Source organism: Semicossyphus pulcher, unplaced genomic scaffold (assembly GCF_022749685.1).
Source record: "Semicossyphus pulcher isolate SPU_LCO1_2020_fin unplaced genomic scaffold, fSemPul1.0.p SCAF_22, whole genome shotgun sequence".
NCBI classification, from domain to species: Eukaryota; Metazoa; Chordata; class Actinopteri; order Labriformes; family Labridae; genus Semicossyphus; species Semicossyphus pulcher.
Genome location: NW_027211696.1, coordinates 20,135,565 through 20,152,457, shown reverse-complemented (window position 1 = coordinate 20,152,457; position 16,893 = coordinate 20,135,565). Strand labels below are relative to the sequence as shown.

The following is a 16,893-nucleotide window of genomic DNA, read 5'->3' as shown; positions in this document are numbered from 1 at the left end:
GTGAGAGTCGGACTCTGGTTATTGGTGAATGAATCTGTTAATGTATGGTGTGCTGTTTGGGTCATGTCGTTGCTCTGCACTCACTACAGGAACAAACCTGTTCAGTCTGTGATTATCTGTCGTCATGTGTGGCTCGCTCACATTTTACACATCTGTTAAGATTTGAAAGTCTTTGAGTGCGAATCAGGCTTTAACCAAACCAAATAGATGTTGTACACTTCTTGTTGGAAGGAACCTTAAAACACACGCTGGACTAAAGCTAGACAGGAAATATTACATGCGTCTGTATGAGACGCAAAAGGCCGGCGGTGACAAAGCGTCAGCATGTAACGACGGGGACGAAAACTTTGGACACCTGTAGGACAAAGTACGAAAAATCTGTAAGAAAATATGTAAGATGTCACTGTAAAGGTTGTATGAGGATGCGTTGTTGCAAACACACAAATACAATGATGTATTTACTGCTTATTAATTTAAACATTCAGCGACATAAACAACTTTTAAAGCAGAGCAAGTAAGGCTGCAGCTGCAAACCCCCCCCGAGTGTCCTGCACTGAGAAAAGGGTGCATCTTTTCAATTCATCTTTTCATTTGCAAAAAGAAGAACTAAGCAAGAAAACAACATGTGTCTTTCTTTTGTGCGTGCATTGTTTACAACCTCATATTCCTTTCTTTTATCTCCTGAGGGTCCAGCAAGAAGCAAACAGGTCCTGGTGTCTGTTTGGAGAACTATGGAGCCGCAGCTTGTTTTAAAAGTCTTTCATGCCGTTTTCTTTCCTCACTGAGGTCTAATAATCCACAGAAACTACACTCTTTTCTTTAATGATCTGTCTTTTCTTTCCTCCTTTGTAGGAATGTCACATGTGGCAGATGCTCCTCCCCTCTGCTTAGAGATGGGTGAGGGGAAAAGGGGGTGAAGGGCCAAGAGGGAGAGATGTGTCTGAGAAGTGTACGGGAGAGGAGGAGGGGGGAGCAGACGAGGCAGGGAGGTGTGCTGCTGCTGCTGTTGGAGAAAATCCACTCCAGACAGATGCATTTCCTCCGCTGCAGCTCGACGGAGACGCTGCTTTAAAACTTCCAGCCCACAACGTTTTCTCCCTCTCTGCACGCTCACTCGCAAACAGAAAGGAGGAAGCTCCGCAGACCTCCACACGCTCATCCTTTTGTTCTCCCTTTCATGTCTTCTGAGACTTCAGACGGCTGAATCTGTGCATCTGCAGGTCAGATGTTTAGTGCAGAGGCAGTTTTCTAGATTCAGGGCTTCTTTCGGAGTACATCTGGTCTGCGCTGTGTTTCCACTGAAGAGGAAGAATGAGGGCTGAGGTGCTGGCCGTGCTGCTGGGTCTGAGCCTGTGCTGCGCTCCGGTCTGCGCTGGAGAAGATGGGAAGGAGAGGGAACTCTCAGGAGGTCGGATTCAGGTGAGAGAAACCAGAGGAGCGGTGGAGACGGACGGGAGGCAGAGGGAGGAAGAAGAGGGGGTTGTAATGTCAGACGAGCCTGCTGAAGTGGTGGAGCCGGAGCAGACAAAACCCAAGAAGAAGAAAACACCTGAGGAACTTGAGGCAGGTGAGTCGGAGCTTCTGCACAGACGTCCCATCACACACTGTCGAAACGATGTGATTTTGGTTTGATTAAACACAGCCGACCCACAATTCATTGCAACATGGACTTAAAAATACTTGTTAATTGTATGATTGGCACGTTATTCGTCACATTTGGTTGGGTAAATTCAACGTACTCATGTTATTTCAATGTTTTGCAGTCAGAAGAAAGAAATGTCTGGTTTTCATAAGATAAGAATAAGAATGAACAAGTGATTTATTGGCTTTTATCACAGTTTCTAGGATGAAAAAGAATTACGAAGCCTCCGGTAACGTAGCATAACTATCAGCTCAGTCTGTGCAGGGTGCAAGTCGAAGTGCAAGTGTGTGGGTTGAGCAGAGAGCTCTCATTCAGGGAGCTGGGGTTAATTAAGACATTTGTTTTCACTACTTGAAATAATGATTCTCCTGCATCCTCAGACAGAAGTCTGCACGTAGTTAAAAAGAATAAATTGTGTTTATATTCAGTCAACATCCAATATTTTATGTGGTAAATTTCTTCAAAATGTTTTAAGTTGATTTGTTTTCCTTCTTGAAGTGCATCAGCATAAATCTGCAAGTCTGAATAGGATATTTTGCGACCTTTCCTCCGCTCTGAGCTGCAGCCAGCACTGTGAGGATACACAGACAGGAAAGGCTGCAATCAATCTCTGAGGCAGGAAAACATTTGGTTGGAACTCTGTTATCTAAAGCGCTCTGTCTCCAGCTTTCTCTCCAGAAACGTCTCTGGCTCAGTCAGTCTGCGTACCTTCATAGTGAGCTCTCATTAAAGCAAGAGGAGAAGCAATAAAATGGGGAAAATACGGCTTAAAGCCACTTGAAACACTAATCCAGTGTCTTCTACCTATCTAGACTCTTATCTTAAAACAAGCAATAAAACCCCAGAAACAGTTCTTTTATCTTCTTGTGATTTAAAGGACAAAAAGCTTAAGAAAGTCAGATGCTCAAACATAAAAACTGCCTGCTAAAAAACAACAGAAATGTAGGAATAAGCTGCTTTGATTGAACATGATTCATCTTCCCTTCTTGCTGTGTTAGAGTCAAAGGCCATTGTTAAAGCCTTGTTTGTTTACCAAATGAATAGCAGTTCTAAAAGCAGAGGTGGAGAACAGTTGGGGGTTTTATTTTGGTGAGTGATTCAGAGATGATGGTACAGAAACGTCCCGTTGGAGGTCTGACAGTTTCTTGGCAGCCGGACTGCATCGCTGCTTGCATGAGCTGCTCTCCCTGCCAGGACTACAGGTTGTGGACACAACTGTGAAAACTTTTCGCAGCTTGTTTTGTCAAACACAATGATCAGAGAATGAGCGTCTGCTGTGAGAGTGGCGTCTGTCTGTGGCTCAGTTATGTCCACACGACAGACACATCTGTGAAAAACGCAGAGTCTGAGCGGCAGCAGAAATATTTCCACTACGATTTTTTCCCTAAGTGAGCAGACAGGATTTACGAGAGGACCGACTTTCAACAGCGTTAACTGACTGATGTTCACTTTCCGCTGCATGAAGCAAAACCACAAACCAGAGCAGCCAGAGCTTCTCATGTGTGGCTGATTTCAGTTTACAGAAAAAGGCCATAATTAAGAAAACCTGAGACCCAAAAACGATTTTTCATTTCTTCCAAGCTTTTGTTTATGGAGGGGAGAGTTTGCTGAGCGTGCAACATCTTTATCAGGGATGTTTCTTTACCTTTAGCCTTCTTCTGCAACAACTTTGTTTATCTTATCAAGACAGCTGTTATCTTCTGCATCATTTACTGTGTGCACAGCTCCTACACCCAAACCTAAAGTCCCATGAGGTAAGGTAAACACAGAGGACTTGATGCTCAAAGCACCAGAAACCAACCCTTTCTCCAACGTCAGGATGGTTTCCCTCGTCCCCGTGTTTCGAGTTTTTCCAGGTCAAACCACGACCTTTAGGCTGAGTTTAACCAAATATGGTTGTTACATAAACCTGTCCAAACCACAAGCATTTCACAAAGTTAACCACAACCATGCATCATGGTTTGGGGTAAAATATTAAGACGAAGACACAAAACTTTCCCAGCCAATCACAGCACAGTATGGCGGGACTTGGTACAAACTTCAGTGGGAATGTTTAGTGCTTATTAGCAAATGTTTGTTTGCTATTGGTAACTAAGATAGTGACCACACTTAACATTGTTCGTACTTAGCATCACGCTAAAGGCTAACACCACCATGCTAGCTAACAAGCATCTTACCAAAGCGTCACTGTATCTAAATACAACCTCACAAAGCTGCTTTATATTTGTACTCTTATTCCCATTCTTTACTGGATGCCTTCTTAGCTTAGCATCCAGACCTGTGGGATGGACTACAAGACAGGGTAGTTGTTTACAAACAAATTAGCATTCCTTACCAAGAAAGATTGGGAAGTCTGGGACTTCTGAGCCCCCTGTGCATTGTTGGTGGTCCGGCCATGATTGTGGGTTACATTACACAACAATTCTGTCTGAGAAAACAAAACAGGAAAAGCGTTGTGGTCTGATTCTACCTGCTGGTTGTTAGTCGTGAGATTACAGAGTCTTCCAGCGTTACTTCTGTGTCCAGTCACAGAGATGCCAAGAATGGGTGGCTGACAGTAATGAGGTGTCTGCCAGGCTCACTGTGGGTGAGTAATGGACTTTCTGTGAGGGCCATGTTGTGTTTGAGGACCAGTGGAACATCAGGGAGCATGTCTAGCAGAACAACAATCCGCCCTCTGTGCCTGCTGATGGTTGCATAATGAAGGTGGATTAAAAACTCTTTGAAGACCTCCTCTCTGTAATACTCCATGTATTTAACTTAACCTCCCATTATATGAAGTTGTTAGGCAGGTTCTCATTAGACACTTAAGGGGGCGTAAAGCAACATCAAGCTGACTGAAGGTTAAAGCATTCGAGATCGCCCCCATCCAGCTGTTTGTCTGTTTACCTTTTATATCTTAGAAACTGATGGCTGGAATATTTATTTCCTTTCAGGGAATCACATGGTTGATATCCCTCTCCGGTCTGTGTAAAGAACAGAGCTTTAACAGACGTGCTTAGCCTAGCTTAGCATAAAGACTGCAAATTGTAGGAAAGAGCTAGCCTGGCTGTGTCCTAAGTTTAAAAGCGAACAAACGTGTTTGTTTACGTCGTAAATGACCAGAACTGTGAGGGAAACAATTGTTTATTTGAGGGGAACTATTTCTTGTCAAACAAAAACCAGGAGTTGTGACTTTGTGCAGCTGCTTTTATACAAAAACAGTTATATAACCTGGTAATTAAGACAGCTTCCAGGCATTTGCAGTTGTGTTTTTTTAACTCTGGTAGAACCAGGCCAGCTGTTTCCCACTGTTTCCAGTCTTGCTAAGCTAGGCTACATCCTGATTCCAGCTTTGTACTTGACACACAGACATAAGAGTGCCTCTGCACTCTGAGAAAGAAGACGAGATATAACTTGGTAATTGAGACAGCTTTCAGGCATTCACAGTTGTACTTCTCAACTCTGGACAGAGCCATAGGCCGCAGGCTAGCTGTTTCCCACTGTTTCCAGTTTTTATGCTAAGCTAGGCTAACTACACCCAGACTCCAGCTTTGTACTTAATGCACAGGCATGGGGGTGGTATCAATCTTCTCCTCTCACTCTTGGTAATAAAAGAAACTGGTGTATCTCACAACAATTTAATACAAAAAGGTGCCTTTATATAATTAAATGTGCTTTATTTTGCAGTGCAGATCTGCTCCCAGGAGGAAAACATTTTTCTGAATCTAACATGGATTGAACTCATGACTTTTCCTATCATCAGATCACACTTTGTCTACTCTTTTATAACTTTCCCAACATGTACAGTGCAAAATCTGGACTGTTAGAGGAAAAGCTTTCTGGGAAGGTCATTAGACCTTGGCAGAGGCCTCCTCTCTCGTTTGTTTTGGTCTGAGACCAAACAAGAACACACTCAAAGAGCTTTCTGAGTCCTCTTTCAGAACCAGGTCCTGCTGATTTAATGTGTTATGGGCCGAGTGTCTGTCTGAGTCTCAGTTTTAACTTGTTTTATTGGTACAAAATGACGTTCGTTGTAAAAACATCTGCGCTAACAAACATATAAAGAAAAACTTAAGAGAAACATTTGGCTATAAAAGTTCATATGACCCTATTAAAGAAGTTTCACAGCTGCTTTACATGCCATACTCTCTTTCATAGGACGCACACATTGTATTCAAATAACTGAATGTTTCTCTGTTTTAACCCGTCTCTCTGAAGCCAGGGCAAAGAAAGCAGCAGAGAAGGAAGCCAAAGCTAAGAAGCAGAAAGCCCCAAAGCCAACGAAGAAGCCAAAAGCCCCCAAACCCACCAAAAAACCAAAACCACCAAAACCCACAAAGAAGCCAAAGGCGCCCAAAGCCACCAAGAAACCGAAGATGACGACCACCGCACAGACGGACGTCAAGCGTCCGTCACTGGAGGAGGAAGAGGAGAGGCTGCTGATTGAACTGGGCTGGGGCACATGTATGTATGATGTCATATGTTGGTAAAAGGGATGCCACTTCTGTCTTGTTGAAATTATAAGATGTCTTAGAGCTTAAAGTCTGACCATTGTACAAACTCTCTGATCTTTACAGTGATTCGACCGGCGACCCCGAAGGCGCCTGAGACTTGGGAAGAGCCTGTTGAGCCAGACCTGGGTGAGACTTTCACGAGTCGCTGAACTGGTTTTAGTGCTCGCTCATAAAATAAAGTTGTAGCCATAAATGCTGGAGAAGAGCAGAGACTTATGTTACAGCCCTGAAGATCTGAGTCCATCGTGCAAACAAGTACTCCTAGTTCTCTCACTGTTGGTCAAAATGCAGTGGTACAAAGTAACGGCAGTATTTACTTAAACCATACAAAATCTGATTTACAGAAGGTAATATGTAAAGGTAAATGGATTTGTTGGATTAACAGTGTGATTATGCACAAGCTGACATCTCCAACAAAACCTCTCAGTGGACCTGACAGAGACTACTGGGACGGCAGACGGAGGTTTACTCAACATCTACTCATTCAGAGCCAACAGTTTTATGAAGCCTTTTACGACAGAGCGCAGAGGTTCCAGCCGGTTACGACGAGGGCTCTGAAAGCGGGAAATCTTATGTCGGGAAGAATATAAAAGCTCCCATTTTCAGGACACTGCTGCTGCACTCCATGAAACAGATTGACTACGTAAATGTTCCCAAGAAGCAAATACAGACAACTGGGTCAGATTTCCCCCCCAATGTTCTCGTCTTCTTTCAGTGTTATTGCGTTTTCCCTGCAGATGTATCTCCCCTCTGATGCTGTTGGACTTCTGTGTTAATTAAGTTAATTTCTCTTTTTGTATGAAGGCCGATTCAGCCACAGCATTTTCATAATCTGACCTCTAATGATAACAAGGTATGTGCTGTGTTCTTCACAGATGTGTTTCGTGGATACCCTAAGAAGGAAGCCACAACTACAGAGGTCATCATGTACATACCAGGTACACATCCCTTATCAACACGTTATCTTCAAAATGTTTTAATGGCTTTTGGGATAAAGTAAAGTCTTAACCTTGATCTTCTTTCTGTGTCGATTTCAGAGGAAACCACCTCCATCCCATTTGTCGGCCCCTGGTATGAAGAATATGACTACGCCGACTGTACGTCCGCTGTTAGAATAAGTTCTTTTAATAACTACAAAGAGTTTAATCAAATGTTCTGTGGTTCTTGATTTAGGCAATGACATGATTGTTTTTGTGTCTTCACAGTGGCCGCTAAGAAGCAGGAAGAAGAGGAGGAGAAGGCTCGGAAAGAAAAGGCAGAAAAAGGTTTTTATTTTCCTTTTCTGGAAATGCTTGATCATAAGAGACTTAAAGTCTCAAAGGGATAGTTTGGCTTTATTTGAAGTGGGGTTGTGTGAGGTACTCATCAATAGTAAGTGTACTGCGTACAGTAGATATCAGTCAGCACGGCTCCTGTTTGGAGAAGCCGGCCGGAGTTCCTACACTGAAGCTAAGCACTGCTGCAGACGGGGTCAGGAGTACCACGTACTTTAGCCACTTAAAACAGTCCTACATGTAAACAAACATTTCACTTTAAGTATACGCTGTAGTTTTTGTCAGCGCTTCACTTGGCGTCAGACAGCCCTTTGCCTCGGCACTAAGTCCTACTCTGCACAACGGCCCTGTAAACCAATCTACTGTACGTAGTACACTAACTGTTGCTTATTGCTTACTAAGTACCTCATACAACGCCACATCAAAAACCTGAACTATCCCTTTAAAGGATCAGTCTGGTAATGTTCTGTTTTTCTTATTGCCAACAAACCATATCACACCACCCACCCCAACAGCACATTCAAATAGTGTGTGCATGACATGGATCTCTAAAAGCAGTCCCCAACATGCGCACTATTTCCTCCATTGATCAGCTGTGTTAAGAAACTGCTGAGTCATCTTTAAAATAAAACTATCAGGTGTTTTAAAGATCCTCGAGCTGAGAGCTACGACATCTTAGCTCTGTGTTTTGCCATAGTACTAGCAGCTTAATCTAATACAGAGTGTACTTTTCACACAGTATGCACACAATGTGGACATACATCAGATCTTCAGCTGCACAGAGGATTGTAGGTTAGAATAGCCAAAAGATGGAAGTATTGGAACTCATCCTGACACTTCGTTGGATTGTCTCTTTGTACGGTATTAAGAAGCTGAGGAACCAGATGAAGCTCCAAGCTAATGTTTTATCGGCTCCTGCAGATGAGTCTGGTCCACGTCATGTTCAGACAGATTTCCCTCCGACCTGATTGTGGTCAGGCCAATGACAACTGTTTAGCTTGCGTGGGGCGGGTTTAACTGCGATGTGGCATCTTCAAAACAACCAAGATGGCTGCTGCTGATGTGGAACGTTCTGAATCGGTTTATTTTCTTTGAAGAAGATCAACCGAATATGAAGCTTTGGTTTAATTCCTCACTTCAATCAGAAGTTGGTCAATCCAATCCAACTTTATTTATAAAGCACTTTAAAACAACCACAGAGGACCAAAGTGCTGAACAGAGGAATAAAAGACATAAAAGACACAGCTCACACGAGGCGTAACATACAAATAAATAAATAGATACAAATTTAAATAGAATAAAATAGACATAAAATACAAATACAATCAACGTCTTACAAGGTGTCAAAGGTCAAGGAGAAGAGGTGGGTTTAAAGAAGACATTTAAAAACAGACAGTGAAGAGGCCTGTCTAATGTGCAGAGGCAGATCATTCCACAGTTTTGGAGCTGCAACAGCAAAGGCGCGGCCCCCTCTGACAATGACAGTTTCTGGCACACTCAGGAGCAGCTGACCGGCTGACCTGATAGCACGGGTGGTTGCAAGTTAAAAGACGCGCCACGGCGGGCGATGGAGGACCCGCTAACCCCCACGTACAGTGCATTACAGTAATGCAGCCGAGTGGTGACGAAGGCGTGGATGACTGTCTCAACCACAAGTTCATACCAAATGTGAACGGGGTCAAAGTGCTGCCTCAGAAGAATTGGCTTTATTATGGCCAGCTGTTTTATTGACAGCCCTGCACGACATCACACATCTCGTTGCTCTCATTGGTTGTTATACGCCAATCAACAATCCCCCTTGGAAATTGAAACCTAGCTGAGAGGCTCCAGACTCTGTGGACACAGTGTGTTTGATGATGTGTTTTGTTGACAATAAAGGAAATCATGTAACATCAGATTTGTCTTTATAGGTAATACTTCAGAGGTTTGTTATTGACGGTAACAGATCAGAAGAATGTGGTTAGAGAAGATAAAAGTGGGAGGAAGGAGGAAGAGTTTCTAACAGCTGCTCTGTTCTGTGTCCTGATGTGGATTTTTATGTGAAGCTCTGAGAGCAGCTGGTTGACGTTATAATGAGATAAAGATGCTGGTGGGAGGGAGGTGTGTTACTCAACATTTTGGCATTTCTTGCTAAATTAAATAACAGTCCAAAAATCCAAACAGTTCTCTCTATGAGGAGCCTTGACGATGTTAACTCAAACAGACGGAGCTGACCCATATTCCAGACTGGAAACACATGAGGAATGCATGAGTGGGCATGAAGGTTGCACTGTAAGAGCACATATGGAAATATTTTGTGTGGTGGCGGCTAGTTGGAGAGTAAGGTCCATATAAGAAAAACATGTTTTGACACATATTGTTTTCTCATTACGCTGGGAAGCCGAGCGGCTGAGGAAGCAGTGGGAGGAGGAGGAGGAGGAGAGGCTGAGGCAGATGTCAGTGCCTGTTGAACCAAAAAGTAAGAACTACCTTTTGTTTACTTTATTTCTTTACTTTTTAAATTCAGGAACTTACAAACTTTTGAAGCCGATCTGCGTTTTGAATTAGTTTGTGTTTGCGCTCCCTCTCAGAGTGTCCTCCCCTGGGCTTGGAGTCCCACCGGGTGGAGGACGACCAGCTGCTGGCTTCCTCTCAGTCCCACCATGGCTTCACGGCTCAGAGGGGACGACTCAACATGCAGGTATACATCAACGCTCCTCTCAGCCTACCAGAAGTTTGGTTAAAAAACAAGGTCTTAGAAAGAAGCTTTGGTCCCCTGCAGGGCACAGATAATGAAGAGGACATGTACGGAGGTGCGTGGTGTGCAGAGCCCGAGGATAGGAACCACTGGTTTGAGGTTGATGCCCGACGAGAGGTGGAGTTCACTGGGGTCATCACTCAGGGCAGAAACTCAGAGACAATGTGAGTCCTGCTTAACCTCACTTAATGCAATTATTTCATTCATGTTCAAGTGATTCGTGGTTTTTGTACATTAGATTTTGGAGTGGATCCACCGATTCATCGACTAAGCAATAAAATTGACCAAATTGTCTGATAGAAATCCTCAATAAACAGCAAAACATCCAAAACTCTGCCACCCGTGTGCTCACCCACTCTCGCACCAGAGACCACATCACCCCTGTCCTTCAACACCTCCACCGGCTTCCCATCCAATTCAGAATCCAATTCAAAATCACCTACAAGGCCCTTCACAATCTTGCCCCCTCCTAACTCACTGACCTCCTTCTCCGACACACTCCCACCTGCAGCCTTAGATGTACTGATGCCAACCTCCACAGCCCTCTCACCCGAACCAAACACCGGACCTGGGGGGACAGAGCCTTTTCCATTCCTGCCCCCTCCCTCTGGAACTCTCTCCCCCAACACCTCAGAATAATCCCAAGTATAATCTTAAAGGCAACTGGACATGGTCGATGTTCCTGAAGATGTTTCACCTCTCACTCGGAAAGGAGTTCAACCACGTCCAGTTGCCTTTTGGATGAACACTGAACTACCATGACCTGGATCACTAAGAACCATCACAGCCATATCTAGATAATCGCAGATCCCACTTATGAACGATGGATGTCCATTTGTTAGCAGGATTATGTAAAAACTGCTGGCCCAATTTTCCTAAAAGTTGGTGGAAGGGTGTTGCATGGGCCAAGGAGTAACACTTTTTAGAGTAGATCCAGTTCTGTAAAGTGCAAGCAGTGCAGTTATTCTGTTTGCCAAAAGGATTAAGTAAAAACTACTTGTACAACTCTCATAAATATTGGTGGAAGGGTTAAGCATGGGCCAAAAGAAAGATTTGGCTCACGACCAAGAAATAATATTGACCAAATTGTAACACTGATGTTTTGAAAATAGTGGATCTAACTCATGAATAAGTGGTGCCGTTATTCCTCCGTTTCTGAGGACTGTGGAAAAACTACCAGCTTGATTTCACAAAACTAGGTGGAAGGGTGTTAGAACCTCTTAACCTCCTGAGACCCTGCGTCCTCATACGGGGACATTACATTTTGGCTTCACAGCACCAAAATATTTAATTCTGCGAAACTTAGACCCGATGCTCTCATTCATGGACACTTTGTCCACCAACCTGTGGTCACAAAAGCAAATTACAGTGATCGGTGTACATTCAAGATGGACGTGATCCCGTCCAAAACGTGTTAGTCGGTCTTTACAGAAAACTCAACCAGGTACAAAACCTCTTCAGATTTTATGATTGAAACTTATTTAATGCGTATTAACAGTTGTAGCTTGATATGGCAGACAAATTTGACTAATTTTATCAATAGCAACAAGCTACAACACCGTTACGACAAGGTGCTCACATGAGGACTTTTTCAAGGTAACACAAAGACAGTTCTTAGGTTTTATACTCATTAGGTCCTATTAATCCCCAAAAGGTAGGAGAAATTAAAAATGCATACCAAGCAAAAGCTCGGGTCTAAGGAGGTTACATTTTGGAGTAGATCTGGAAATGACTCAGAAACAAGCAGTTCCCATGTTTGTCTGCCTTACAGCAAGTTTATCAAAAGACTACTACGTGTAATTGTCATGAAACTTGGTGGAACGATAAAGCATCGGCCAAGAAAGAACTCATTGAATGTTTGAGCGTGTCCAACAACCAAACAAGCAATATTATTGACCAAATGTAACACCTGTGTCTGAATAACAGCGGTTCCCACTGATGAACATGTGGTGCCACTTGTAAGCAGGATTACAGGAAACTTCTGGCCTAATTTTTAAGAAACTTGGTGGCCAGGTGAAGTGTTGACCAAGAAATAACCCATTATATTTTGAAGTGAATCTGGAACTGACTAACAAACGAGGCTTGGCGGAGGTCTGTTCTTTCTGGGTGCACTAATAGAGCTTTAGTTTCCATCATTTCTTCTCCTGGCAGAAATGGACGTCCTTACAGTTCAGTGTTGTGGACTGATCAATCTGATTTTCTTCCTAGTGAGGATTTTGTGTCCTCCTACTTTGTGGCCTTCAGTAACGACAGTCGTGAGTGGACTACGCTGCATGACGGCTACGCTGAATGGGTGAGAGGAAATTGAACAATGGCCAAAGTTTAAGAGAAAGCCATTGAACGATCCCATCTTTACGTTTCTGTGTGATCCTCTTCTTGCAGTTGTTCTATGGGAACGTGGACAAAGACACGCCGGTGATGAGTCAGTTTACTGTTCCCGTGGTGGCACGCTACATCCGCATCCTGCCTCAGAGCTGGAATGGCAGCTTGTGTCTCAGAGCCGAGATCATGGCTTGTCAACTACCAAGTATGTATAACAAGACAACATCACAGCACCGCTGACCAAAACTAATTTCCACATCTGCAAGATTTTACGGCAAAAAAAAGTTTGTGTAGTTTTACACAGGTTTTTGAGGCTTCATGAGTCAAAGAGCTTTCTCATTCCTTTGAGGGATACGTCATGGTCCAGTGGAAAAAAACTTTTGCCAAGTCAGAAAACAAGAGTCTATTTCACAACCTGAACTGTGTAACCTCAGAGTAAAAAAGGGTTTTACATAACTACAACACGGAAAAGTTTTTCCACCATTTCCCATAACTTGAAGCCACAGCATTAACACTATAAAAGTAACAGCTAAAAGTGAGTCACTATTAGCGGGTTGCTTCTTTCAGGCAGCCACCAAAGTGAGAACGAAGTCAACCCATCCGATGACCTAGACTTCAGACACCACAACTACAAGGACATGAGACAGGTCTGTCTGTTGAATAATACCTTATGAACCCATAACTCTGCAAACACCATCATAATAAGTATGTTTCTACTTGATTCCAGATGATGAAGGTGATAAATGAAGAGTGCCCCAACATCACCAGGATCTACAACATTGGTAAAAGCTCTCAGGGTCTGAAGATGTACGCCATGGAAATCTCTGACAACCCCGGAGAGCATGAGACAGGTAGGAGTGACTTCTAAAAGAATCATCTAACTTCACTGCTGTCTGCTCCGGTTGTGCAGAGTAAGGGGCATGTTGAACAAGGTTAGGGTTAGCATTAAGCTCTTTGCGTAAATAAACAAGTGTGTGCCTTTTTGTTCCAATAGGTGAACCTGAATTTCGATACACAGCCGGTCTCCATGGAAATGAGGCGCTGGGTCGAGAGCTTCTTCTCCTGCTGATGCAGTTTCTGTGCAAGGAGTACAACGATGAAAACCCCAGAGTGCGCCGCCTGGTGGACGGAGTGAGGATACACCTGGTGCCTTCACTCAACCCTGATGCTTACGAGCTGGCCTTTGAGATGGTAAATATCCCAATTCCTCTGCAGCAACTTTTACCTCAGTCAAAACACTTGGATCCAATCACATGAGCGCAAGAGAGCCGAGTAATGATGCTATCAAAGAAGCTTTAGAAAGTTCCTAGAAAGCCAGATTTCTCACATTATGTTATCAGGAAAAACCGATGTACTATACTGTATCAAACTGATACCTAACATGGTTCTCCTTCTCCTCCAGGGCTCGGAGATGGGGAACTGGGCACTGGGCCACTGGACTGAGGAAGGTTATGACATCTTCCAGAACTTCCCAGACCTCAACAGCATCTTGTGGGGAGCCGAGGACAGAGGCTGGGTTCCTCGAATTGTGCCCAATCATCACATCCCGCTCCCAGAAAACTCCCTCAACGGCTCTGTAAGTTTGTTTGATGCCACCCAAGGCCTAATTGGCCCTTAAAAGCCACAACATTTTTAAATATTCAAACTTTACTTACCCTCATAGCTTGCCACGGAGACAAAATCCATCATTTCCTGGATGGAGCGTAACCCGTTTGTTCTGGGAGCTAACTTGCAAGGAGGAGAAAAACTGGTTGCGTACCCTTTTGACATGCAGCGACCCCCCGTTTCTGTAAGGCTGTTTTACAAAAAACAATCAAACATGGATCACACCAGGTAAAGTGCGGTCATATTTTAACGATCTCTTGATGTTGTTAAAGTTATCTGATAGCCGACGCTGGAGAACGAATGGCGAGATGAACGAGGAGACGTGGGCGCGAATTCAGCGACAGAACGAGGGAGCTCTGAGGGAGACTCCGGACGACACCATGTTTCGATGGTTGGCGATGTCGTACGCCCACAGCCATCTGACCATGACAGAGACCTACCGGGGCTCCTGCCATGGTGATGACGTCACAGGAGGACAAGGCATCACCAACAGAGCCAGCTGGAAGCCGGTGGTGGGCAGTAAGTGTTGAATCACCCTCGACAGGAAATGGTTCCCAATAAAACCTTTTGACAGAGAGACCTACAACATTTGTTTTTTTTGGAAAGATGTTTCTTTTGAGGTATTGATGCATTGAGCAGCAATTCAGAAGCACCATGTACCACAATTTATTAGTGTGTTGGCAAAAGTCTCAGTAATGGATATCCTTCCCTTTCGTTCTGCTCTACTCACAGGTATGAATGACTTCAGCTACCTGCACACCAACTGCTTTGAGCTGTCCATTTTCTTGGGCTGTGACAAGTTTCCCCATGAAAGTGAACTTCCCCTCGAGTGGGAGAACAACCGCGAGGCTCTGCTGGCCTTCATTGAACAAGTGAGAACCGGACTGATAAGTATGAGTTGGACTATAAACTATACTGTGCTTGGGATTGGTTCTGGGAATTCTGACATGCCTTTTCCTGCGCAGGTTAATCGAGGGATTAAAGGTGTAGTGAGAGATGTGGAGGGAAATATGCTGCCTAATGCCACCATCAGTGTGGATGGAATACGGCATGACGTCAGAACAGGTATGATGGGTTCAACAACAGCGATACTTTTCTTTTTTTTGTGTGTGTATTTAAGATAACTTTTTTTTTGCATTCAAAACTTCAGCTCAGGGTGGCGATTACTGGCGGCTGCTGAATCCCGGAGAGTACCGAGTGACAGCCAAAGCTGACGGCTACACCCCTCAGACCAGACTGTGCATGGTGGGCTACGACTCTGGCGCCACCTCATGCAGCTTCACTTTAGCCAAATCCAACTGGGACCGCATCAAACAAATCATGGCGCTCAACGGCAAGAGGCCCATTCGACTTGTCACCAAAGCAAGCATAGTGAGAACAACCACAGCCAGCCCGGTCGCAAGCACCACAGACGGTCACGCCATGGCTCAGAGAGCGGAGCGGCTCAGGAGGCTCCGGATCATTCGTCTACGAAGGCTGCGTCTGCAGAGATTGCGAGGCGGCCTTAGTACCACTACTGCTACCACGACGACGACAACAACCACAACAACGACTACAGCCCCTACAACGCCACAAAAAACAGAGACAACAACTTCCTGGTACGACTCCTGGTTTCCTGTGGACAGTTGGTCGACTGAGAACCCGTTCGACAGCGTCATCTTTTACTCAGGGCCCACACAGGACTATCCTTTTGAATTCTCTATTGATTGAATACTGCATTCAGTGACTCCACATCTATGTTACACAAAGACCTTACTAACCACTTCAATTTGCTGCAACGTCACAGCTTCAAAGAAATACAGTAACGAGGTAATCAATTATTTAGTTTTCACAAAGTTTTCACTTAATGGGTAAACATTGGAGTTAAGACGAATCTGACTTTAAAAGGGATCTAAATGATTAATAGGTACAGCATGTTTTTTAATTGCTACAGTATATTGCCTCCATTCGCAGCCATGAAACGTACTGTAATGGCTGCAAGTTATCAAATGTGCCTGATCAAAGTACCTCCGCTAAAAGAACTTGTTACATCGCTCTCTTCAAAAGCAACCAGATTCCACTGATAAAAAGGGATTATGGGATCTGCCTTTCGACGACTGCCTTAAAGGTTAGTTAGTTTTTAAATGGTGAGCTTTAATCAAACACAACACAAACTAACCAATCCAGACAGCGATAGATCGGTGACTCCCGTGTTCTGTGAGGTAAAATTACCATTTTTGTGAATGGAGTCTGGTGGCTTTGAACAGAGCGATATAATGACCGTTTCTGGTTTCTAAAAAGGATCCAACCTCATCAGAAGGTCCTTTTCTTTAGGGATCCTTTCTGTAACGTTGTCAGACACTAAGAATAGACGGACTACAATCGGGCACATTTGCCACCAAGGATTAAGTAGCAGCCATTACAGCCTGTTTAAAGGCTGCAGGCTGAAGCAATCCACAGGTTCAGTTCTAAAACTTTTTATACCTATGAGTCATTTAGACCCCAAAAAACATAAAATTAGGAGCCCTGTTTTGAAAATAACTGAATTACCCTCGAAGGGAATAAAAGATAAATATGTTTTTGGAAAATTCTTCACAGAGAATTGATCTGGAATAGAAACTTCTGCTGAGCAGAGACGACACAGCACTCGTTTAATTGGCTCTATGTTGAAATAAAAGAACACACAGGAGGTCACAAACAGGATATGATAAGGCACAACTCCATTACAAATGTATGTATATCTTTATGTTGGCTTCACAGAGGGATAGCTGGCTGATGTTCTGATGAATGCATTTTAATAAATTGAAGTTATTTTCTAAACTGTCTGCGTTTTATTTT

At 43.8% G+C, this 16,893-nt stretch overlaps 1 protein-coding gene across 1 annotated transcript; it reads left to right on the top strand.

The window, feature by feature from the left end:
• The first annotated feature begins 966 nt into the window (after positions 1 to 966).
• On the top strand, positions 967 to 16,869 carry aebp1a (AE binding protein 1a). The gene is made up of 20 exons (XM_069673468.1): positions 967 to 1,567; positions 5,843 to 6,088; positions 6,202 to 6,264; positions 7,014 to 7,076; positions 7,176 to 7,235; positions 7,344 to 7,403; positions 9,793 to 9,870; positions 9,983 to 10,092; positions 10,174 to 10,313; positions 12,358 to 12,442; positions 12,532 to 12,676; positions 13,039 to 13,118; positions 13,199 to 13,322; positions 13,466 to 13,662; positions 13,874 to 14,047; positions 14,135 to 14,260; positions 14,349 to 14,595; positions 14,809 to 14,948; positions 15,042 to 15,141; positions 15,227 to 16,869. Exons 1-20 carry the CDS (start codon positions 1,312 to 1,314, stop codon positions 15,784 to 15,786), a joined length of 3,054 nt encoding a protein of 1,017 aa, XP_069529569.1. The 5' UTR covers positions 967 to 1,311; the 3' UTR covers positions 15,787 to 16,869.
• Positions 16,870 to 16,893: the final 24 nt, after the last annotated feature.

Coding starts and splice junctions, on each gene's coding strand:
- aebp1a (XM_069673468.1), top strand. CDS start 1,312: ATGAGGGCTGAGGTGCTGGCCGTGCTGCTGGGTCTGAGCCTGTGCTGC. Junction 10,314..12,357: donor GGCAGAAACTCAGAGACAAT/GTGAGTCCTGCT, acceptor TTTTCTTCCTAG/TGAGGATTTTGTGTCCTCCT. Junction 14,949..15,041: donor TGCTGGCCTTCATTGAACAA/GTGAGAACCGGA, acceptor TTTCCTGCGCAG/GTTAATCGAGGGATTAAAGG.